The sequence below is a fragment of the Pantherophis guttatus genome, chromosome 8 (assembly GCF_059756535.1).
Source record: "Pantherophis guttatus breed Tessera chromosome 8, ASM5975653v1, whole genome shotgun sequence".
NCBI lineage: Eukaryota > Metazoa > Chordata > Lepidosauria > Squamata > Colubridae > Pantherophis > Pantherophis guttatus.
Genome location: NC_142070.1, coordinates 29,602,196 through 29,627,663, shown reverse-complemented (window position 1 = coordinate 29,627,663; position 25,468 = coordinate 29,602,196). Strand labels below are relative to the sequence as shown.

General features: G+C 35.0%; 1 protein-coding gene across 4 annotated transcripts in view; it reads right to left on the bottom strand.

Moving 5' to 3' along the window:
* TTC29 (tetratricopeptide repeat domain 29) overlaps window positions 1-25,468 on the bottom strand; it is a 108,174-nt gene that overhangs the window by 27,320 nt on the left and 55,386 nt on the right. For all 4 annotated transcript variants that reach the window (XM_034401488.3, XM_034401487.3, XM_034401485.3 and 1 more), the window contains 3 exons: window positions 11,259-11,350; window positions 6,836-6,959; window positions 2,515-2,752 (listed from right to left, as the gene is read on the bottom strand). In XM_034401488.3, the coding sequence (XP_034257379.1) occupies window positions 2,515-2,752; window positions 6,836-6,959; window positions 11,259-11,350 (454 nt within the window). The remainder of the gene's footprint in view (window positions 1-2,514; window positions 2,753-6,835; window positions 6,960-11,258; window positions 11,351-25,468) is intronic.

Here is a 25,468-nt window from a genome sequence, read left to right as displayed (position 1 = left end):
CCTGAATCTGGCTTCCCCATTGACTTTGCTTGTCAGAAGATCACAAAAAGTGATCACATGACCCTGGGATACTGCAGGGGTTATAAAGCACCTGAATTTTGATTATGTGGTCATGGGGATACTGCAATGGTCATAAGTGTGAAAAGTCATAAGTCACTTTTTTCAGTGCCGTTGAACGTGCACTAAACAAGCTGTTGTAAATCAAGGTATACAGGTATACCATTTACAGTATAAATGATTTAATAATTACTCTCATATTGCAAAAAAGGTATGAATGTGGATTTGCTTACTGATAATGTGGTTACTAATGACTATGTAAACAATATCCAACTATAGACTAGCCTGCCTTCTAAGCATAGACAAGAAACTCTCCCATTCACCAAAAGATTGGGAGAAAGTTGGGATAAAAATATCTAAAAAATAACAATAAAAAAAATTCAGGCTAGTGAGAAGGTAGCCTGATACTAATTTCTAGAAAATATTTCTAGCACATCATTCCAAATATGCTGCAATAGATTCTAGCATATAGGAGAACAATGCTACTTCCTCTTGTCAGGGTTCTGATTGATGCCCTAATTAAATCTTGAACCTTGAGCCAAGCTTCAAAAGAAAACCTGTTATTTAATAGGAGCTTCATGTCGGCACGTTCCAAGTGAAGCCAGCTCTGACCTCACTTAATTTACATCCCGGCTCTAACCCTGTTTTCTCCCTCCTCCCAAGGTGTGTCATCAGTCACATTCTCCAACGAAGCAATTTTGTGGGTTGTAGAGATCACTCCCCTCTGGCCACTGTGGGTAACCACAGAGATGGCCTTGACAGAGAGATGGCTGGAATGTGTTTTTGTTTTGACTGAAGTGCTCCCTCGCTGCAGCTGCAAAGTTAGTTTTCCATCCCCCTTGCCAGTGGTGAAATCTAAAATTCGTTACTACCAGTTCTGTGGGCGTGGCTTGGTGGTGGTGGGGTAATGTGACTGGGTGGGCATGGCCAATTTTTTTTTTTTTTACTTTTAAAACCATTTTTTCTACAACCTCTTTGGGGAAGACGTTTAAAAAAAAGCTTTCAAAAGGCTCTGATGATCCCAGCTGAGTTGCCTGATTGGCAGAGACTTTTTCTTTTAAATGCCTCTGACAATCAGGCAACTCAGCTTGGATCGTCAGAGGGGTTTTTTTCTTTTAAATGCCTCTGACGATCAGGCAACTCAGCTTGGATCGTCAAAGGCATTTAAAAGAAAAAAAGGGGTTTTTTCTTTTAAAAGCCTTTGATGATCCCAGCTGAGCCGCGCGATCATCAGAGGCTTTTTTTTTACTTTTAAAAGCATTTTTTCAGCCAAAGAGGTTGTAGAAAAAATGCTTTTAAAAGTAAAAAAAAAAGCCTCTGATGATTGTGCGGCTCAGCTGGTCGGGGGGGAGGGATTTTTGCTACGGGTTCTCCGAACCACCTGCCTCCATCGCTACTGGATCAGGCAATCTGGTCCAAACCAGGAGCATTTTACCCCTGCCCCTTGCCTATGGCAACTCAAGAGCAGGTCAGGGATGCTTTGCGAGTTGACACCTCTTTTTTCAAAAACTGATGAGATATTTTTTTAATTATTTCTTTCTTCCAATATGATGCTGCAAATCTATGAATGCCTGAGTTGTTTCAATTGTAAATTACATTAACCAATCAAAAATATGTATTGAAGTATTAAAAATAATGTACAGGTAGACCTTGACTTACAACAGTTCATTTAGTGATCATTCGAAGTTACAATGGCACTGAAAAAAGTGACTTATGATCATTTTTCACAGTTATGACCATTACAGCATCCCCACGATCACGTGATTTATATTCGGATGCTTGACAACTGACTCACATTTATGACTGTTGCAGTGTCCCAGTGTCACGTGATCCACTTTTGCAACCTTCTAACGAGTAAAGTCAACGGGGTAACCAGATTCACTAAGAACTATGTTAACAACTGCAGTGATTCAGTTAACAAATGTGGCAAGAAAAGTCATAAAATGGGGCAAAATTCACTTAACAAACTTAGCAACATAAATTTTGGGCTCAAATTAAATTGAGGACTACCTGTACTGCATTGTATTATATTGAAAATACTGTATTGAAGGATCACAATAAGTTTTAATGAATTTGTTATTTCCTTTCAATATATCATCTAATAATTTTTAGCTAATTTTTCTAAATTTAAAATTACAATGTTTTAAAATTAATTTTTTAATTATCAGAGAGCAAAAATAGTTACATCTTCTTTTCCATACTCTTTTAAAATTGTCCCATCTATCAATTTAAATGTTTGCAGTAAAATGAGCCAATATCAGCTGAAAATGGTAGCCTACTATTTTGTTAAAGAATGCTTAATAAAAGGTACAAATTAATAGTATATCCTACCTCCATAGAGACATGGATATACCTATCGTTTTAACTCAGCAAGTAATTTAATAAAACTATGCAAAAAAAAATGACTTAACCATAAGGACAATGCAACACTAATGCGTTTCATAATGTGTATCTTACCTACTGTAACAGGGTCATTGCATGTGTCACTTCTATTTTCTTTCCAGTCCAGCAGGCACTCGAGGTTGATGGGATTTGCAGCTTCTATATGAGTGTTAACTTTCAACATCAAGCTATGAGCTTTTCCAATGCCACAATATACCTTTATTTCATTCATGAGGGCCAAATCGGAGAGATTTGAAGCATTTGCTGCTTCAAAAGCCAGATTGAAATATTCACAGGCCTTGTTGTAATTTCCCTAGAAAAAAGAAACATGCTTCAACATTCCAGCTTCCAAACTATTTATACAATGATTCCAATAAAGAATTGCAATGGTTGGGGGTGAGGAAAGAAATATGAAGTTAAAACTGAAGTAAATCTCATCATTATTGTTCAGGAATGGGATTTTAGGATGTTATTTAAATGTCATGACCTTTGGAAAATAAAGGGATGGGATGGAATAGGATGGGACGGGACGGGATGGGATGGGATGGGAAAGGAAGGGAAGGGAAGGGAAGGGCAGAGGAGAGGAAGGGAGGGAAGGAGTAGGGAAGAGTGGAGTGGAGAGGAAAGAGGAGAGAAGAGGAGAAGGGAAGGGAAAGAAGAGAAGAGAAGAGAAAGAAGAGAAGAGAAGAGAAGAGAAGAGAAGAGAAGAGAAGAGAAGAGAAGAGAAGAGAAGAGAAGAGAAGAGAAGAGGAGTGCTCTTAATAGAGGTTAGAGTGCTGGCCATTGGTTCAAATCTCAACTGATCAGTGATGGCTTAGACTAATCATACCTTTCCATTCAACTTATGTCAAGATTTGCTAAAAAGACTATAATGCATGTAGAAAGAAAAGAAATATATACAGTATATTTCCCCAAACTCCTTGGAAAAATTATTAAATCTAATCTGAATAAATAAAACTATTCCTGCATAATTTTATTTATATTTATATGTAATATAATAAAGTAGAATGAATATAGAATACACTTTATATGATCTGTTAATCAAACAGTTCAAGTATTATTAATATAAAATATAAAAGAGTAAAATTACAATAAATAAAACATTATCAAGTCAAATTACTATTCAAGCCAGCAATTAAACACAACAGTATAAGTAATTTCAAATGGAAAAAGCCTGTGGGAACCAAAAATGTTTATATTCTAGACAGTAAATCTCCTGCTTATTTTAGTCTCACGATAAAACACAGATAAGATCATCCTTCAGCAACCTCAGCGCTCTACCACAATATACCACTTTAGAAAGTCTTGGTAAGACTTGGAATATTGCATCCAGTTTTGGTTGCCACGATATAAAAAATGTTGAGACTAGAAAGAGTGCAGAGAAGAGTAGCAAACATGATTAGGGGACTGGAGGCTAAAATATATGAAGAATGGTTGCAGGCATTGGGCATGTCTAGTTTAATGAAAAGAAGGACTAGGGATGATATGATAGCAGTGATCCAATATTTGAGGGGCTGCCACAAGGAAGAGGGGCCAATCTATTTTCCAAAGCATCTGAAGGCAGGACAATGGATGGAAACTAATCAAGGAGAAAAACAACCTAGAACTAAGGAGAAATTTCCTGACAGTTAGAACAATTAATCAGTGGAACAAGTTGCTTCCAGGAGCTGTGGCTGCTCCAATCCTGGACATTTTAAAGAAGAGACTGGACAACAATTTGTCTGAAATAATTTAGGGTTTCTTGCTTGGGCAGAAGGTTTGACTAGAAGACCCCCAAGGTCTCTTCCAACTCTATTATTCTGTAATCCTATTCTGATATGGAACAATACCACTAATGTATGCTAATATACGTATATACTTGATTTAATTGTACATCAATTTCACCTTTCTATACATATTAGCACAATTTCTCTTGAAAATGTTAGAAAAAAATTTAAAAATGAAAGATAATTAGGATACTGAATTCAATTAATATCTGTTAATTTTTTGTGGCACAGGATGATTTCGACCAGTGATAAAAAAAATTGACTATGAAGATAAAACATATGGGTATTATGCTTTATTAAAAATAGAATGGAATAAATCACAAACTTTCTATATTGTATTAGTGGTTGTAAACATTCCACATTACCAAGTTTTGTGACAATGTCCAATTAGTCAACACTTTTGACTGAAAAAAGTTGGAAAATTGTTCAACAATCCTTCATAATAAATCCTTTAATATATATAGTTCTTATGCACATAGGCAAACATAACATTAGAATTTCCTTCAGTTCATATTATTGCTCCTCTTGAGGAGCACCCGGAGGCTCCAACTGGCGCAGAGTGCGGCCGCGCGGGTGGTTATGGGAGCAACATGGCGCTCCCGTGTGACACCTCTCCTGCGCAAGCTGCACTGGCTCCCGGTGGTCTTCCGGGTGCGCTTCAAGGTTTTGATTACCACCTTTAGAGCGCTCCATGGCTTAGGACCTGGTTATTTACGGGACCGCCTACTACCTACTACCTGATCTGTCCCCGTACCCACACACACACAAACACAGCCAGCCGAGGGTTAAGGAAACACTTTGGAACGCACCCAGGTCTTATCTCCCACTTGGCAGCAATAGACACACCGTCTGCCAAATGCCTTTATTTTCACAAACAGAAAGATAAGGTACTTAACGTGCAAAAAGTCCAAGCAGAAATAATATTTCTCTCCGCAGTTCCGAGCGAGGCTTTAGTGACTATCCAAGGTTTACTTTTGTTCGTCACAAGGATCACTGACCACCACCCTCTATTATATAGTCTCTGGGGTGTGGTCCAGTGACTCAGTTCTAATCCCTAGCACGCCTCCTAAGCTGCTGCAAACGTTTATCACGCCTTCGGAGGCGTGCGTCCAGGAATGATGTTTCTTCGTCACTCTGATCTGAGCCAGCTGTCTCCCTACTGATCTCCTCTTCTTCGGCCGGCACCTGAGACAATGCCAGAGGGGAGGGGCCTGGAGAGGGAGGCCTGGCTGACTCCTCTTCCTCATGCTCGGAGCTTTCTTCCTCCAATGGGACAGGCTCAGAGGGCGGGGCCACAACACTACCTACCTACCTACCTACTACCACAAACAGCCTCCCACTGGCCGGTACGCTCTCATAGAGAGGGGCTCCTCCAGGTGCCGTCAGCCAAACAATGTCGACTGGTGGCCCCCAGGGGGAGGGCCTTCTCTGTGGGGGCACCTACTATCTGGAACGAGCTCCCCCCGGAGATACGGAGGATCCCAGATCTGCGCACTTTCTGTCATGCTCTTAAGACCCTCCTATTCCAGCAGGCCGGCCTCACCTAATTTTCTCCCCTTTCTTTTAAATTTTTTAAACTGAAATTTTAATTTGTTTTTAAATTATTGGGAATTTCAATTGTCTCGGGCGAAATTATTTAATTTGGTTTTAATTATGTTTTTTAACTTTTGTATTTATGTGTTTTATTCTGTGCCTGTTCACCGCCCTGAGTCCTTCGGGAGTAGGGTGGTATACAAATCTAATAAATGAATGAAAATGAATGAATGAATTGCAAAACATTGGACGACCAAAATAACTATTTCACTGGATTAGGGGAACTGAAAAATATTGGAAACTGCCTTAATTAAACAATTAATGTAACAAAAATATATTTGGAAAAATATCTACAATCTAGGTCAATTTTTTTAATTTTGCCAATATAAATCTTATAGATTACTCTGATCTGTAAAGCTATTGTTTTGGATAGATATATTGAATATGAATGTTCTCAGTATTGATTTCCGAAGATCACAAACATGACCACAGACACAATTTTTGTTTTGTTACTTTTCCTCTTTCCCCCTCCACCTCCTTTTTTATTTGACAAAATACAGTAGCTAATTGGGAACTGGCACAGAAATTTCTGAATTTATCTCATATGCTTATATCACAGCAGCTTTGTTCTGCAGAAATTAAAGCTTCCAAACAACTTTGGCAGCAGTATAATAAGATAGAATTACCTGAACTGGAACAAATCACTATATAGCCAAACGTTACTGAGGCAAATTCAGTCTTAATTAACACACATACACATAAAATCAGCCTAAAGCAACAATTTTGATATACTGCACACACTGTTCACTACTTTGTTGGAACTAGAAATGGTGATCTGAAGTGCCTAACTTAATAGTACCCTTTTAAATATTGAGCCAATTTTTAATCAAATATCATAAAAACTGAAATATTTAAAAACGTGTATAATCTCTAGGATTTGTTATTATTACAATGCAGTAAAAAAATCGGAAAATTCAGCAACAATATACTCAGATTGCAGAAGTGTGGTGGTAAAATGTTTTAACATTACATATATATATTAATGCTGTTGCTGACTGATGTAATAGTATATGATATGTTATTAAATTAATACTTACACTTTCATTGTAAATGTTTCCGAGGAATGTATATGCATCCACAAGACCTTGGCTCTGCTGAATATTCTTGGCAATGTCCATGAACATTTCCAAGTATCTAATAGCTTCATCTTTTTTCCCCTGACTAAGGACAAAATATTTATTAAAGAAATTCATTATATTACACAAGAATAATATATAACTGAAGATCCACCAAATAATCTGTGTAGGTAACTTTGTTTTTAAAAGTGATATGAGTCTAATATAGAAGAAAATGATAAACTGCAGCAACTGCTATAGAATAGATTATTTCAAGATCTAATGACTGCTTTTTAATTGATAATCTTATACTACCTACCATTGTTACACTCACTTGAAATGAATAATCTACAATAATCAGTTTTAAAAAACCTACCCAGAGCTTTCCCAAAGAAAAGTTTAATGTTGGAAAACAAACACTAAGATTTTTGCATGTTTTTAATAAAGAGAGCTATATTTACTTCTCCTATCAGTATTGCAATGTAGCCAAACCTATTTGTGAATAAACATGACAAATACTTGCCTTTAACCTGAGTGCCTAATGCAATGGTTCAGATGATAAAATATGAAGCTACAAATAAACCACAACTTCTACGCTAATATAAAAGTAATATGAAAAATAATATCTATGTGTAATTGCAAAGGAATTTTTTATTTAAAATATAGGAGCAAAACAGTAGATATAAAAATAAAAATGTATAATGCTCGAATCTTGCATGCGAACATAGGTTTTTACGTGACTCTAATACTGTTTTTTAATATGTTCACGCGATTAAGGTGAACCAAACTAATTCAGTAGCTAACTCAGTTATAGATATAATGCTATCTATAACTAAAAGTAAATTCTACTAATTTCCATTTTTCAACTGTAGCTTAAAAATTACATGAGATTAAAACTAATGTATTTTAAAATTTTGCAATAAAATGTATTGATTTGATGTTATTTTATTACATTTTGGAAAGAAAAAGGCCATCATATATTATGAGGATATAAAATGCATTGGAAACATTTACTGCATGTCAAAGGGTTTCTAAAGTTTAAAGAAGAGCCATGTTTTGAAAGCTATTTTTTCTTTGAAAGAGGAAGAAATCAAACATTTCCACACAAGAAGAACTGAACTGATTCATAGAAGTTAAAGAACAAGGTTAAAATGTTATACAAATATTAATTCCAGTTTTTCTAGTTTTCTATATGCAGTGCACAGGTGCAACTTGAACAACATATTATATGGTATAATCACTAGATTCATTCAACCAGGCCTTAGAGAGTTAAAAACATATATTCTGAGGAAAGTACTCTTCGGTCCAAAGAATGAGAATGAAACTGTGCAGAATATTTGTGTATCAAGGTGATTCCAGTTTCCAACTGGGAAAACAGGACTGTTAACACCCACATCCCCTGACAACTGTCCAATTATGTATATCACACTTGGCCTACTGTTTGCAGTAGAAGTAATCAATAAAGGATGTGGTTGAGTGAACATAGATTTTGGTTGAACCAATGCATGAAATCTTAATCATTTACTCAGAGTGAAGAAATAAAATAGAACAGAGATGAAACAGCTACCAAGGGGGTTGTTGATTGTGCCACCATGTTTGTGGGTTAGAAGCTGAAAGTAATAAGTCAAATGGAACCAGTGACAGGAGAAAATGAATAAAGTTTTTTTTCCAATGCAATGAATTAATAGAAATGTTTTTGAGGATATTTGGATACTTTTTGAGATTGCCCAGTTAGATTCCACATTTCAATTATAAAAAATAAGGATGCTACTAGACCATTCAATTTCAATAAAGCAAATTGAAAATTAAAAAAGGGGGGGAGGAATTAATGAGAATAATAATCAAAATATGCTTCTACAGAGTTTTTCTTCTGCCATGAGTGTAAAACTCTGATACACAATTAAAATAAGATTGAAGAAGTTTGAAAAACAACAAAGGAGGAATCAAACTCTGCAAACAAATAGCATTAAATAATAATAATCTGCTTAGATTCTACCTTGTATTTAAAACAACACTTACTTTTATTTTATATAGCAATAAACATAATCTACCTCTTAAATCAGTGAAACCATATAGTGAAATATGAACTTATATTAGAATGCAGAAGTTATTTGCCATAAGAAATATCTACGGTATATCCCTATGCCTATGCCTATGCCTATCCATCCATCTATTTTCCATCATCCATCCATCTATCTATCATCTGCCAACATCACAATACTGTGATTAGAAATAATTGTAAATTTTGAAGATAAATAGTACTTTTTAAAAATAAAAACATTTTGAATATGTTGAGAAACTCAATATATACTTTTACAATAAAACTAGATCTGTAGAAAGTTCTTCTGTGTGACCTATTTATATTACTAAGATGGATCATCTTTATATACACAAGGTAATTATGAGTAATTCATAATTATTTAATTAATTTATAATTAAGCAAAATGGTATTATTTTTGGAGTATTACAGTAATTAAATTATTTGATTTAAATGCCTCACCGTATGAAGCATTCATATGAAACACTTTCCCAATCCAACCAATATTTATGAAAAACTTGAAAAAACAATCTGTTAAATCTATTTTAGTCATTGAACATCCTATTTTACCACTCTAGTTTAAGTATAATAAAACAGAAGTTTATATGCACAAATCAGTATGACTCAAACATTTCAACCCAAGAAGTTTCTATATTTTTGAACGATTGCATTTGGAATTATCCTAAAATCTTGGAAGGGGGGGAAGCTTAATTAATAATTTAAATAATTATTTAAATAATTAAATCCAAGATCCTTTCATAAAGAATCAGGTCTTATGGGACTTTAGAATTATGAAATTCAGTTCAATTTGAGACGTAATGTTCTAAAAAAAATGCAGTTTCTCTGTTGAAACAAAAGTTGCATCGGCATCTGTGCATATGATGTAATTTCAAACCTAAATCTCCATAATTTAAAAGAAGTTTAATTCACACAAATATACAGTATACACCACGTGTAATTATATCATTCTGTATCAACTTCTTTTATTTCAATAGGACTTGCGTAGTGCTCTGAAATGAATCATGCATTTGCACAATTAAGTCTGAGGGTAAACAGGTATGAATTAAAAATAAAAGGAAGCAATAAAAGAGAAAACAGGGTGGTGGGTTTTTTTTGACAATTTAAATGGTAATAACAATTATCATTATATCAACTACCTTAAAATTAATTCTGTGAAAGTGTAATAAAATGCTTGCAGCATGTTAATGGTAAATAACAGATATTTTTTAGATTGTGCAGCATAAAAGAACTGTAGTTATGCAGCGAAAAATTAACTCATAATTAAAGGCTCTGAGAAGTCTACAGAGTCCCAAAGGAATCTGTCCACTCAGCCTCTGCAAAGTTCATTGCTGAAGATTTGCACCGTTTCAGTCAGCTTTTTCTGGGAGAATGATTAGTATTGTCTAATCAGCAAATGGTTGTGAATGATTCAATTATTCCCAAAGCAAAGATTTAGCGGAACTGCCACCCTAGTTTCCCTTTGCATTTCTGGATATCGTTGCTTTCTTCCTGCCAAATGGAAAGCAACCCTCAAAAAGATACGGATGTAGCTTCCAGTGAGGTGAAAAGAACACCTAATAAATTGGTTTTTCTGTTTTTCACATAAGGAAAAATCCTGTTTATTGATGTTGTTAAAGATCATGGCCTAATAGCTGGATTTTATATTTATAAAGTTAGATGCCAATAATAGATTGCTAATCTCCCTTCCTACCAAATGTCTGTGTTCTAAACATTTAATACCACCTTTGCACCTTACTGAAGACAATTTGTTTATCTGTGGACTAAGCCGATATTGCTTATCAGAGTACTATATAACCTGTAAATCCAATGTAGGCATTTCTTAACTAAAAGCCCACATTTAAAACTACAATGTATCTGAAAACGTCATGGAAATTCAAGAATTACTATGCTTGTTTACAGATTTTGAGGTTTTCTAGCTTTTTTGTTGTTGTTGTTGTTGTTCCATGAATAACCAAACTGTTTACTTTTTTGCTTGAAAAAGTAAGTTAGAATAGTAAAATCTAAGTTTTAAAAGAATAATTTTGGAAGTAATATATCATAACGTTTTCATTGAAGCATGACATAATTTTTTGTATTGTTTAACCTGCAAGTTTTGGCAGGATATTCTGTTTTTCACTTGTGGCTTAAGCTTTCTGAGTGGCACAAATAATGTAACTTTCAATTCTCTTTAATACTGCAAAATAATATTATATATAAAGAAACCATAAGGTATCTTAATTTTAGATGCTTACAATTAAGATGTCTAAATGAAATATAGCCTGCCAGTCATACAAAACCAGAATGTCTTACAATTTCCAAAGCTGAATTAAATTAAAATGATAGCAAGACAAGAATATGTCAACCTACCTTAAAAGGACACGAGCTACTGTTTGATATGCTCTTGCTAGTCCAACATAATCTTCCAGTTGTTTGGTTATTTTCAGACAAATATTTAACTTCTGGAAAAGAAAAGAAGATAAAATAGTTATTTCTGCTTTGATACCACACCTAGGGCTGCATATAGGTAACTTGGTTGTTAATATTTGGAAATATCCGTTTAAGGATTTTATTATAATGGTTTCACTTCAGTCTAAAAATCATGCATACACATACTAACTAGCCTATAGGGAAGTTAACAAATGGCTTCTGATTTATAAGCAAGTTACATTTCAATGCTTGTTCTTACTGGGCTCCTACAAGTACATCATCTTTGCCCATATATGCAGTGCTGCAGCAATAATTACAGTTAGAAGTTTTCAAATTATGTCCAAAATAACCAGTTGCAATATGTTGTACATAATTTAAAGAAAAATAATATTGAAAACAAGTTGTTCTATCCAGAATATACTACATATACTTCTTTACATAAGTGTTTAGTTAATTTTGGAATCAGTCAATTAGTATCACCACTTCTATAAGTAAAGTTGCTGTAGTGAAACATATTATATTAATTTAACTAAAACACTGCCATCATCTCTATGCCCTACTTTTTAAAATCATGCATTTGAATGAGCAGTAGCAAAATGTGTATATATAATGACATTTCAATTTTTCTTCTACTTCTCATGGTACTTTGATCCAATCTATTACACAAGTCTCCAAAGACTATCTATGGAAATCCTTTTTTGCAAATTTTTAATAAAAGATTAGTGAATGTCAGTTTCCAAGTTTAATGGGGAATAGGAGATTAAAAAGACTACAGTGAGAAATCTGGGCAAACTATAAAGCTTGACTGGATGAATAGGTATACTCTGTGTGAACCACAAGCATTCTCAGCCAAAGTAAACTCAATTAGAACTGTGGATAAATCATTCAGATTTTTCTATAAACACTGAAGAAGCTAAAGTGGATTTCAATCAAGTCACTTGGAATAATATTTGCAACCTTCACTGTATACCTATATGGTTGGGTTCGTAGAACATGTTAAGTCATACTATAGTTTGGTTTTTTTTTAGATTTCCATATAACATGAAGAGTTTCTTTAGTTTCTAATTTACAGCTACACTAATTTATAGCATAAATACTATTTATAGTAAATACTATTACTAAACAAGCCATGATTTAAAATAATATACATACCCTGTCTGCACAATGGGGTGCATATTAATATATAGCATGTCAGTTTGAATCACTCAACCAACAAAAAGATATTTATTTTCCAAAATACAGATAAGAATTAGAAATATTTCAATATACTCTTCTGGATCTCAAAGTAAATTGATTTGATTCACACCTCCCAACATATATGCAAAGTGACATTTTGTTCTACATTTTTAGCCTTTAAGAAAATATTAAGTGTTTACAACACCTGTTTATGTTATAGACATATATGATATGCACATTTTAGTATAAACGGTATCCAGAATACATTGTAATACCCTGCAGACTGTTTTTTCTAATATTTCACCACAAATTACTATAGTAATGGCAGGTCAGATTTATTAAAAAAATACATATGAAATTGATATCTCAAAATAGTCTTATCTGTTGTTAGTAAAACCTTAATTGTGAATTATTATTGCATTTAGTGAATTGTGAATTTAGGGCAGTATAGCAATTATATTAATAAATGAATAAATAACTGCTGCGATTGAAGTATCTAATAATCTTTGAAGCATTCGTTTATTATACAGCTTCTTCTAATCCTATTGTTCTAGTGTTCCTAAGGCCACTTTCATATTAAACTGACCTGCTACCATTGAGTTACCATATGTTATTTGATGCCCATAAAACTAATACAGATAGTCCTTGACTTACGACCACAATTGAGCCCCAAATTTCTGTTGCTAAGTGAGACAGTTGTTAAGTGAATTTTGCCCCATTTTATTCTTGCCATGGTTGTTAAGTGAATCAATGTACTCACTAAGTTAGTAGCACAGTTGTTGAGTGAATCTGGCTTCCTCATTGACTTGGCATGTAAGAAGGTCGCAAAAAGTGATCAAATGACCCCGAGACATTGCAACCATCATAAATATGAGTCAGTTGCCAACTGTCTGAATTTTGATCATGTGACCATGGGGATGCGTCAATGAGCCTTGATAGTACAGTGGTTTAGTGCACCCTATCATTAACACAGCTGCCTGCAATTTCTGCTGGTTCGAATCTCTCCAAGGCTCAAGGTTGACTCAGCCTTCCATCCTTTCTAAGGTAGGTGAAATGAGGACCCAGTTTGTGGGGGCAATAAGCTGACTTTGTATAAAATATACAAAAGGATGAAGGCTATTGCTTAACGCATTGTAAGCCGCCCTGAGTCTCCGGAGAAGGGTGGCATATAAATCAAATTTAAAAAAAAAAAATGGTTGTAAGTCACATTTTTCAATGCCATTGTAACTTTTAACAGTCATTAAATGAACTGTTGTAACTTGAGGACTACCTATACATTCTATATTTATCCTGGAATACAGTAGCCTATCTAAACATTTAGAAAACCATAGTGAATGAGAATGAGACTAAAAGACTGTTATACAGCTGGATATCTTTTATATAACTGTATTGCCAAATGGAGACGCTTGTGATAATTCAAAAGCTTTTTTTATGGAGTGAAAAGCATTACAAGCCAAACTTATTTCTGTTACAGAAGACCTATAGCAGACATAACTACCGTATTTTTCAGAGTATAAGATGCACCGGAGTATAAGACACACCTACCTTTTTTGGTCAGGAAAAGAAAAAAAAGAAATCTCCCTCTGCCTCTGAGCAATTTTGCCTCGTTGCGGCAAACAGCAAACAGCCTGCCTTACTTTCATTTTTGTTTTCAGTATAGCTTGATTAGCACAAGGAAAAAAAAAAATCTGCTCCAGCAATTTACCTCTTTGCAGCAAGCAGCTGAGCCCTGTGCAAAACAGCTGAGAGCAAATCAGTGGAGAGTTGGGAGGCCGTGCTAATTAGCCTGTGCTGAAGCTGAAAGGAGCTGTTTTTTCTTGCTGTTTGCTTGCAAGGAGGTGACTACTGCGAGGCAGAGGCCAAAGGGTGGGGGCCAGTGGGTGGGCGGGGCTAGATTCGGTGTATAAGACGCACCTAAATTTTCACACCCTTTTAGGGGGGAAAAAGGTGCGTCTTATACGCTGAAAAATACGGTAATAAATATAGCAAAAGGGTGGCATAGGCACTAACCTGAAATAGCAGCTCCCTGATATAACAAGAGAAGAATGGGTCATTTGGAGGGCCCTAAATTTCCATTGTGTCCACTGGAGCAGGGGTTCCCAACCTTTTCTGTACCGTGCACCCCTAGAATGCTTCTGATATATTCTCGCACCCTTTACAAAAGTAAATAATTATATGCATATATAATTATGCATATACACTATAATTTTGAAACTTCTAAACCCAAGTTTTCTCACCACCTCGCACACACACACCCCAGTTAGAAACCCCTGCACTGGAGCATTTGAGAATCAAGTTGGTTAACAGAGAGATTCCACTAGATCAGAGATAAGAAACCATGGCAAGACTATGCACCATCTTTTACATTACTGCTTGCTAAAACCAACTCAAAAGTATTAAAATGTACACAATAGCTTGAAAGAAGTATATCTTGGTAAATAGATATAAGAAGAAAAACATTTTTACCTTAGTGTTTTGTGACTGTTTAGGTACAAATATGTTAGATTCTAACCCATCTTAGAACCATATACTCTGTAATTTATATGAAAAGCACAGTATTCATTTTTCTTGGCATGTACAATATAATCTTATATTGGGTACATCCTGGGTACATTTAAAAAAAAATTAAATGTAGGATATTTCTTATCTGCATCTTATAATCAGTGTGAATTAGCATGGTTTGGAGTGACAACCAGTATTGTTAATAAATTTAAATAAAATGATTACTAATAGGTGTATATTTAAATTAATTTTATTATGTCTGTTAAAAGTGAAAAAGAACAAAAGCCGTTGCAAATTTTATTCAAGTTTAGAAACAAACATCTACTTCGCTAAATCTAAAGATTTTCTTTTGTCATGGATCTATATTTTAGTTATATGTGGAATAAAAAAAATCCTAGTGCAAATCTAAAGTTTTTCTAAATTTGTAATAAAAATATTTCTTTATGAAGGCAAATGTTCTTGTGCAATAATCACTAGTCATATTTAAATTATTTTATTTCACTATAAGTATAATGATGATTCCTGAGTTAATGTGGTATAGTGCATACATTTTTTTCTTTCTAATCTTATGATTCTTTTCCCTTAAACTATTCCTCTTCTTAGGATGACCTTTGCAAGAATGTGTCAGGATATTTTGAAATATCCTTGATTATTTGATTATTTTGAAATAATCCTTGCAATAATAGAATTATCTTTGCAAGGCAATAGGGAACAGATTTTGTACAAAGGGCAACAACATTCCCACATTGTATTTGCAAAGATATTTTTCATATGGTTAGTTTTGCTGTGAAAATATGAGGCAAGAGAATTATGTTATCTAGAATATGTTCTCTCTCTGTGGAAAAAATATACAGGTGATGGATCTAATATAATAAATATCAACTTCCACTTGATTAAGAATATGCCTAGATGAAAAATGGATGCATATATTATCAATCAAATCTCAGCATTATATATATATATATATATATATATATATATATATCTATCTATCTATCTATCTATCTATCTATCTATCTATCTATCTATCTATCTATCTATCTATATATATTCATATATTCAATATGATTTCCCCCCATTGTAATAGTAGGTTATTTAATTTTACACGGTTAATGGAAGTCTGTGGATTAAAATAAAATGAATTCAAGTCCATATACATAAATGTCAGCTAATCTGTCTTCTAGAGTGAAAGCTACAGTGGAAATATATTACTAGTGAAGAAAATTATAAGAAATATTAAAACAGGGCATTCCAATTGAATAAGATAAAATAAAAATCTATAGTACAGACAGAGGTGATACAAAAAGCCCTGAAAAAATGTTTGGAATACTCTAATCCAATAGTAGGTCTAAATTGTATTTATGTTGTCTTAGCATTAAATATGTATTTCCAGAGGTCAGACTTCAAAGTGGAGGTCAGCTTCAACCCAACATTGCAGCTATGGGCTTTGTCTTACAGATAACATAGGATAACATTCTTTTTTTTATCAATATCCATAAATCTGTCTGCACCATCTTCGACCTTGAGTTTCCCTTCTGTTATATAAAAACCAATGTAGAAATTGCCAGCTGCAATCCATTCGCACTCACACACACTCTGTATACTATTTATCTTCTACTTTAAAGTATATTTTTATGATATCTTTATGAATGCCTGTTTTTGACTGTTTTGTCCTTTCTAAAATAGTTTCCAACTCTCTCTCATATTACCTGTGATTTGAAGTAATATATAGTAATAATGGTTAGCTGCCCTTTCCTCAAAAGTTTGAGTAATCTTGTGGTTAGGGATTCTGTAATTTAACTATACAGAAAGAAGTACTATTTTGATCACTCTCAATCTTTCACTATTTAGCTTCATTTGCTCATCCCTGGTTCTAGTTTGAGATTCATAGACAAAAAGTTCCTATTTCTTTCATACACATTGTGCTTTCTTGATACATTTGTATAAACTGAATAATGTTCAAATAGACCTCCAATATTATTTGATAATGTCTTAATGTTGAAAGAGGCCATTCAGCCTATCAAGTCCAACCCTTTGTTATGTGTACAGAAATTAAAACCTCCTTGACAGATGGGGTATAGCCTGTGTAGAAAACATCTGTTTGAATGAAGATCACATATCTGCTCCTTTTTCCACTCTTTTAAAGATTTTTCTACTCTTTTAAATTTTATTGCATCCTTTTAGAAGTGAAGTGGTCAAATCTATATAAGGTGTTCTACATATGACCACATCATTATTTATGACATTTTCGATTGTTAGCATGGAATTCATCTTTTTCACAGCAGCTGAACAGAGACTAACATTTTTATCAATCTATTCCCAATCTGAGATTTCTTCCCTGATCAGTCACTCACAATTAAGATCTCAGGCCTAAGATTTTGCCTCAGTATTTATAATTTTATATAAGCTGTTTATACTCATGTAAATAATACAATTTAAAAACAATTGTACTGTTTTGGAAAGGCAAAGTATATATACATATAGATACATATCCAAATAATTACATTACATATCACATCCATCCATCCATCCTCTGTTGCCTGTGGCACAGAAAATTACACTAGGAATGTTTCCAATTTCATATCCAGAGTAAATTAAAAGATGAGATTTAGATTTTTAACTATAAAGTAAGAATTTCCACAGCAGTGTATTTATTATTTGACGCTATATAAACACCAATATTTTTATGTTGATGCTTATGAGGTTATGATCCTCATAGATTCTGGTTTGACAATCTATCTTAAATAAAAAAAATATTTTATTTGAAAATTAAGACAAAATACAAACTCCCATTTTTTTATGAAAACAAAAGAAAGAGACAAAATATATTAGAAAAGAAAAAAAATGTACTTAAAAAACCCAAAAGACAAAAACCCATATACGTATATTATCTCCCCCCTAGTTGAATACTGATAAATATATTGGAACAATATCAGATTTGCTCCCTTGCGAAGCAGGCCCCTAATTTATAAACTTTTATCTCTATTTGCAACCAATTTGACCTATCATTTATCTACCATATATAAAGGTAAAGTAGTTTACAGGTGAATTAATAGCAAAATTAATAGCAAAGTTAAACTTCAAAGCCCTCTGTTAACAATATACTATTGTATTAACTCTTAGAAAATCTACAACAGCTTCATACTATACATCACTATGGTCTTTATCTCTGATCTGTCCAGAATCAAATACCCTCATTTGTGTTGTGGTCCGCTGCTGGCAGCAGCCTGCGGAGCTGGCAGCGGAATCAGATAGTGAGACTGGGGAGGAACATGGGCCAGTCCTGGAGTCTGGGGAAGGCCTGGACGAGGGCTCTGCGTTAGAGGCAGAGATGGGGCCAGGGTCATCTGGGAGTGATGCGCGGACTCTGGAGCCCCCAGAGTCGGACAGCAGAGAGGCGGAGGAATAGGAGAAGCCTATTCCTACTGCACACATGCACGGATCTGCCAGAAGGCAAGAGCAGCTAAAGCAAATGGGACCACTCAGGAGTAAGGGGCAGGAGATGATTGGCCCCTCCCATAAGTTTTAAAGAGAAACAAAGGCACTTGGGCCTTTTGCAGGAAAGCAACTTTGCTAACTCTGTTTCCAGTCGGCATCTCTTGTTTGTTTCTGAACTTCGTGTGGCTTTGCCAAGTAAGGCCTTTGGCAGGGTGTCAAAGAAGATAAAGGTTGATGATTATCCCGAAGGACTTCTTCCGAAGGACTTATTTTGCAACTAATTGGGACTCAGCTGGGAATGAACATAATTTTCAGCTGTTACAATAAAATAGGTTTGTTTGGGATTAATTGTGTATTGTAATGACTTAGTAAGCCTAGGTCACAACAATTTGCTTCTTAACAATAATACTTCTCATTAAGTTGTGAAAATTGAAAACTTTCACAACAATTGTATCTTATTCCCCAAAATCATAAACCTCTATTGTTGATCCATTTTTCCAAAATAGTCCAGTCCAAATTGTTTTCCAGATAGATATATAGTAAGTCCATTACCACATCACCATGAATCTTCTTAAGAAAGCCCAGTTCATCACTTATCAATTCTGTTAACTCCAAATCTGTAGAATTTATATACCAACAAACCCACAGTTTCGAAACCAAATTTGTGAGCTTGGTTTAGCTACCATTGCTTGTATCTGGATATCCTCTTTAGGTTGATTTAAAACCCTTGTTACTTTGTCAAACCTTTTACTGAAAAAAATTGAATTTGCATTTTTAATATAGGCCTGTAGCTGGGTATTCACAACCAGGCATAAATAATTTCTTTCCAGAATAGAGGAGTTAGATATGGTGCACCTTCTATTCCATAAACCTGAAATATGCTTACTTTGATATAATGTATTTTAACACTTCAGAGCCAGTTTGGTCTAGTGGTTAAGGCACCAGACTAGAAAGAGGGAGACTCTGAGTTCTAGTCCCACCTTAGCCATGAAAACCATTTGGGTGACTTTGGGTCAGTCACTCTCTCTCAGCCCACTTCACAGTGTTGCTATCGTGAGAAAATAGGAGGAGGAAGATGTGTTGTAGATACAGTCTCCACCTTGATTTATTTGTAAAAGTAATAAAGATGGGATAACAAACAAACATTTGTTTAGTTATATAAGAAAACATAACTAATTGTGGCTGCTCAGAGTTGCTTAAAATGGGAGGTCATATAAATCTTTTAAATAAATAAAACAAACTTTTAAAATTAACCAATCAAACTATATCTTTTCGACTACTGTATGATATATTAAATGAAACATTATTGGGTGCATATTGTTCAATATATTTGAAATATTTGAAACCCTATCAAATAGTTCTGTGGCCATAGCTTAGATACTACTTTTGGAGAAGGAACTAATGCACAGTAACATTTGAATCAAACGTTAATTTAAATTAAAGGTAAAACATAGAATTTTATTTTGGATAGGTACAAACAGAATCAGATCTTTGTTTGCAGATATAGAAAGCTCATGTTTTTAATTATTGGTATCTGGAAAATTTAAAATTTGTATATATATATGTGTGTGTGTGTGTATGTGTATCTATATCTATATCTATATCTATATCTATCTATCTATCTATCTATCTATCTATCTATCTATATGAGATAAGTAAAATATGGCATCCTTGCATCTGTCTAATATACCAACAGACATCATAAGATAAAATAGACACCAAATATATTTCTGTAGAGATATATATCTCTCTATCCACAACACACTAAGCTGCAAAAATATAACCAGTTTGTGGTATAGTGCAATATGAGTCAAATTTCACACTGTGAAACCAGTGATTTAGTGAAATTGTGACCCTTGATCTACCCACTCTTAATCCAATATTAAGTCCTATACTACATAAGCTTGACCTAAGGAGAGAAATAAGTGTTAAGTTTATTAAGATGCTATTAATACAATGTAATGAAGTCATGTGGAAAGATATGCACTCTCTCAAAGCAAGGATGTTTTATAGATGCATTCACAACTCTACTCTCTGATTAATCATTTACAAAGATATAAAGATATGCACTTCCTAGAATATGCAGTATATGTTAATGTGACATACATGAAGTTTCTCTGTGTGCTCATCTCAATTAAAAAAAAATGTTCCAGAACTGATAGGCAGGTACTAATACCATCTCAGAATGTTAAAAAATAGAATGTTTTTGTTTGTGAGTTTTTAGTTATGGAATTGTTGACAGTCTAGAATTTTAAAGTCTAATATTCTATTCATGATAGGTAGCACATCTTTTTTTCTGAAAGAGCAACAATGTTAGCTAGTAACTCCTGTACTAATAAGGAGACTAAAATGTTCCACTATTAAAACTAGTTGTTATTTGAATTTTTGTAATTGTAGAAACTTCTTGTGAGTCCTCAGAGTTTTGGCTGTAACAAATGTTTGAAATTTAAAATTGTGACAGAACTTGGGATGCCCATATAAGCCTGGCATTTTTTGGTTGAACTGTAATCAATTCAAACCAATTTGATGCAACTTTTTAGTCTCAGTATTATGTTACAAACTCAAAATTCATTTTCCATTTTGTGCATTCATACTTCAGGTCATTCTACCACTTCAGAATTCTGCTATCTCATTTTGTTACATAAACATGTCATATTAAAACTTCTTATAATGAATTTACTGTTGCCTATGTATGAAATACTTAGTTGGCTTTATGTTTATGTTTATGTTTATTGGATTTCTATACCGCCCTTCTCTCAAAGGACTCAGGGTGGTGTACAGCCATATTAAAACACATAGATTTACAAAATTGAAAAACAATTTAAAATCGAATATATAAAAATTTGGCCCACAAATTAAAAACTAACATACACCCATTATAAAATTCATATTAGGCCAGCCCAGCTTGTTGGAACAAAAGGGTCTTCAGGGCGCGGCGAAAGGTACACAGATCGGGGATCATGCGAACCTCTAGGGGCAGCTCATTCCAGAGGGCTGCTGCCCCCACAGAGAAGGCTCTCCCCCTGGGTGTCGCCAATCGGCATTGTTTGGCCGATGGCACCCTGAGGAGCCCCTCTCTGTGGGAGCATATTGGCCGGTGGGAGGCTGTCGGTGGCAGAAGGAGGTCTCGTATAGCCATGGAGCGCTTTAAAGGTGGTGACCAACACCTTGAATTGCACCCGGAAGACCACTGGGAGCCAGTGCAGCTCGCGCAGGAGAGGTGTTACGTGGGTGCGCCGAGTCGCCCCCATAATCACCCGCGCGGCCACATTCTGGACCAGTTGGAGCCTCCGAGTGCTCTTCAAGGGGAGCCCCATGTAGAGAGTGTTATAGTAGTCCAGACGTGATGTGACGAGGGCATGAGTGACTGTGTGCAGGGCATCCCGGTGCAGAAAGGGACACTACTGGTGTATCAGGCGAACCTGATAAAAAGCTCCCCTGGCCACGGCCGTCATATGATCTTCCAAAGACAGCCGTGCATCCAGGAGAACACCCAAGTTGCAAGCTCTCTCTGAGGGGGCCAAGATCTCGCCCCCAATAGTCAGCAATGGAACCAGCTGACTATACTGGGACACCGGAAACCACAGCCACTCAGTCTTGGAAGGGTTGAGTCTAAGCCTGTTCCTCCCATCCAGATCCGCACGGCCTCCAGGCACCGGGACATCACGTCAAGGGTATCATTGGGATAGTCCGGGGTGGAGATGTACAGCTGAGTGTTGTCAGCGTACTGGTGGAACTTCACCCTGAAACCACGGATGATCTCGCCCAATGGTTTCACATAAATGTTGAACAGAAGGGGCGAGAGGACTGACCCTTGCGGCACCCCACAAACAGGGCGCCTTGAGGTCGACCTCTGCCCCCCTGCCAACACAAACTGTGTACAGTCGGAGAGGAAGGAGAACCACCGCAGCACAGTGCCCCCCACTCCCAACCCCTCCAATCGTCGCAGCATGATACCATGGTCGATGGTATCAAAAGCCGCTGAGAGGTCTAATAGGACCAGGACAGAGGAACAACCCCTGTCCCGAGCCCTCCAGAGATCATCAACCAATGCGACCAATCCCGTTTCCGTGCTGTACCCCGGCCTGAAGCCCGACTGGAACCGATCTAGATAATCCGTTTTAGTGGAATGATGCAAACTTATTTATTGTTGGGGGAGGGTTATGATTGTTTGTAAGTTTATTTCTTATTGCAATTATCTTCTAATCTTTCCTAGTACCTTCTCCTATTTGTATCTTATGATTATATTACTTTGTTGTTTGTATGTACTCTGAGAGCTTATGCACCAGAGACAAACTTCTTGTCTGTCCAATCACACTTGGCCAATAAAGAATTCTGTTCTGTTCCGTTCCATTCTGTTCCGTTCCGTTCCATTCTGCTCCACTCCATTCCATTCCATTCCATTCCATTCCATTCCATTCCATTCCATTCCAATCAAAGGCCTAACGGACTGCTTCTTGTTCTGGATGGCTTGGTATAAGACAGTGATTCCATTGTATTGCCGTTGTGACAGTGTATTGCCACCTTGTTCTCTAGCCAATCTCGGATAAACATGTGAAGTCTCAGAAGTGGTTTTGAAGGTGCTAAATTTTTTATTCTTGATGAAGTTCAAAATTCATCTCAGCCTGCATTGTTAGACATGACTCAGGATCTTGTGTTCTTTGTATCATGCCTGGAATGCAGTCATTTGACTATTATCTATCTGGAGGCTTCCCAAAAGGAGACTTAATCACTTAATCAAGACTTCAAATTAATCCTGACTAGATGGCTCAGTGGCTAAGACACTGAGCTTGTCAATCAGAAAGGTTGGCAGTTCGGCAGTTCGTATCCCTAGTACAGGTCTCCTGCGTGAGGAGGGGGTTGGACTAGATGACCTCCAAGGTCCCTTCCAACTCTGTTACTCTCTTGGCAAATGCCCCCAAAAGTTCCATCATATCTCCCATATTTTGGCATCTATATAAACTTCTGATGTGGAATATACACTTTCTCTGGATGGGTACATGCCCTTTTCTTCATCAAGATTGGTTGTGGCAATCTGTAGGTCTTCCTATTTATATTAATATTCCAGACAAAATCATTTTAATTTTTTTAAATAAAAGCCAATTCTGGCACATACTTTTCTACATGAAAAAAAAAAACTACAATATAATTGAATATTTTCAAATTAAAAAATGTGGGGAATATACAATATTTTTAAGTTATAACCAGTGCAATAGTCTGAAGACAATCTGCTATTCTGTAGAGGATATTTAAAACAAACATAATTTATGTATGTCTTCCATTCTGGCAGCTGTGACAATGCTAACCTGCCAAGAGCTTTTATCAAGTATGTTATAACAACTAGTAATAAGTGTAAATAATAAATGCCAAAGATCTTATGGGAAGCAGTAGCAATAGTAAACAATTTTTGGTATTTGCTGATAGGAATCTGCTGGACTTGGAATTCCCTGGCTTCTCAGTAGATGTTTGGCCTGACAATAAACAACAGTTTAATACTTTATCTAATCCCCGTCAGGAGGTGAATTCAGCAGCGAGCTTTTGCAGATGTTCACATCCAATAATCTATCCATAATTGATGAAACAGGGAGGTCAGATGTAATGGTTGCTACTATTCTAGCAACATATAAATGGTTATTGACAAAACAAGCCAGAATGGCACCGAGTCCTGAACAGTGACAATCCTGAAAGCAGTGCAAAGACAGAAGAATGGATGAGGATTATAGGACTGAATTCTTCAGTAAGATGTGTTGCATAAAAATCATATAAGCATATAGAGGGCATTTTTGGACGAGAAAAATCTTCAAGGATGGGGAAAAAAATAACAATGAGCTAAATGTAAGATGACTGGAGATTTGAGTAAGTAGAAATGCATGCATGCGTTTGATTAGCAACAATGTGTTCTAGATATCTGGAGTGCCTTATTGAATTAATATGCCGATACTGTACACCTTGTAACAAGGATGATATTCTTTCACATAAACTGCATGTGGAATGATAAGAAATTTAAATGGAAATTGTTGCATTAGCAAAAAATGAACATTTTTATTTATTTATATGTAATCTTCCAGTCTGTGACAAATCTTTGATAGTCAAAGATTTTTACTTATATATTTTTACTTAATAACCATTAAATACTATAGGTTTCATCAACTTTATATTGGATAAGTGGCTAAAAGAAACTCATACTATAGATACAACTGACTGAATGTGCAGTTTATAAATAGGGAAAAAAGCAATCCTATTCCTCAACCATTTTGTGCAGCCTGAATCCATTATTAGAAATGCATGTAAATATAAATATAATTTTATTGGTTAATTTTTTCTCTACATATTCACATATAAATGTATAATGAGATGCTGTGCATCTATACATGTTGACAATATTTCTTCAGTGCTGCTATCTAATTTCATACTACAGAAAACTGAATTATTGTGTTACAATTTGCAATAATAAAAGCTTTTGTTATTATAAATACTGATTGTTCAATTAATTCCACAGTTCATTACCAATTTCTCATCAGATCTGCAATTAATTATGTAAGTATATATTGATTAATCAGTTAATTGATTATAATTATGTATTAATTTATTTGTAACAAATTAATTAATTGTTGGAAAGACAACATATAAATTCTGTAAATATGTCATCAAATATTAATTGCTGGACTTCCACCATGAAATTCAAGCAGTATGAACATGTTTGTGATCAGAACAAAAACTTAAGAATTTTACTGGATTTTGATGTAAGTATCTATATTGTCTTTTATTTATCAGGTGTTAAAAGATGCAATTTAAAAGTGCATGTGATAATATAAGCACAACCGTAAATTGAATACAGCTTGTGTTAAATTATACATGACCACACTGTGTTCTGCATGACTATGTCAGAAAAAAAAATGCAAATATAAGAAACACATTTGAGGCCACATGCCTCAAGGGAATAAATGAATATAAGCAGTTTAATACATAGCATAATCCTATATGTATCTACTTAAAAGTATGTTCTAATGAGTTTAATTGGACAGTCACAATAA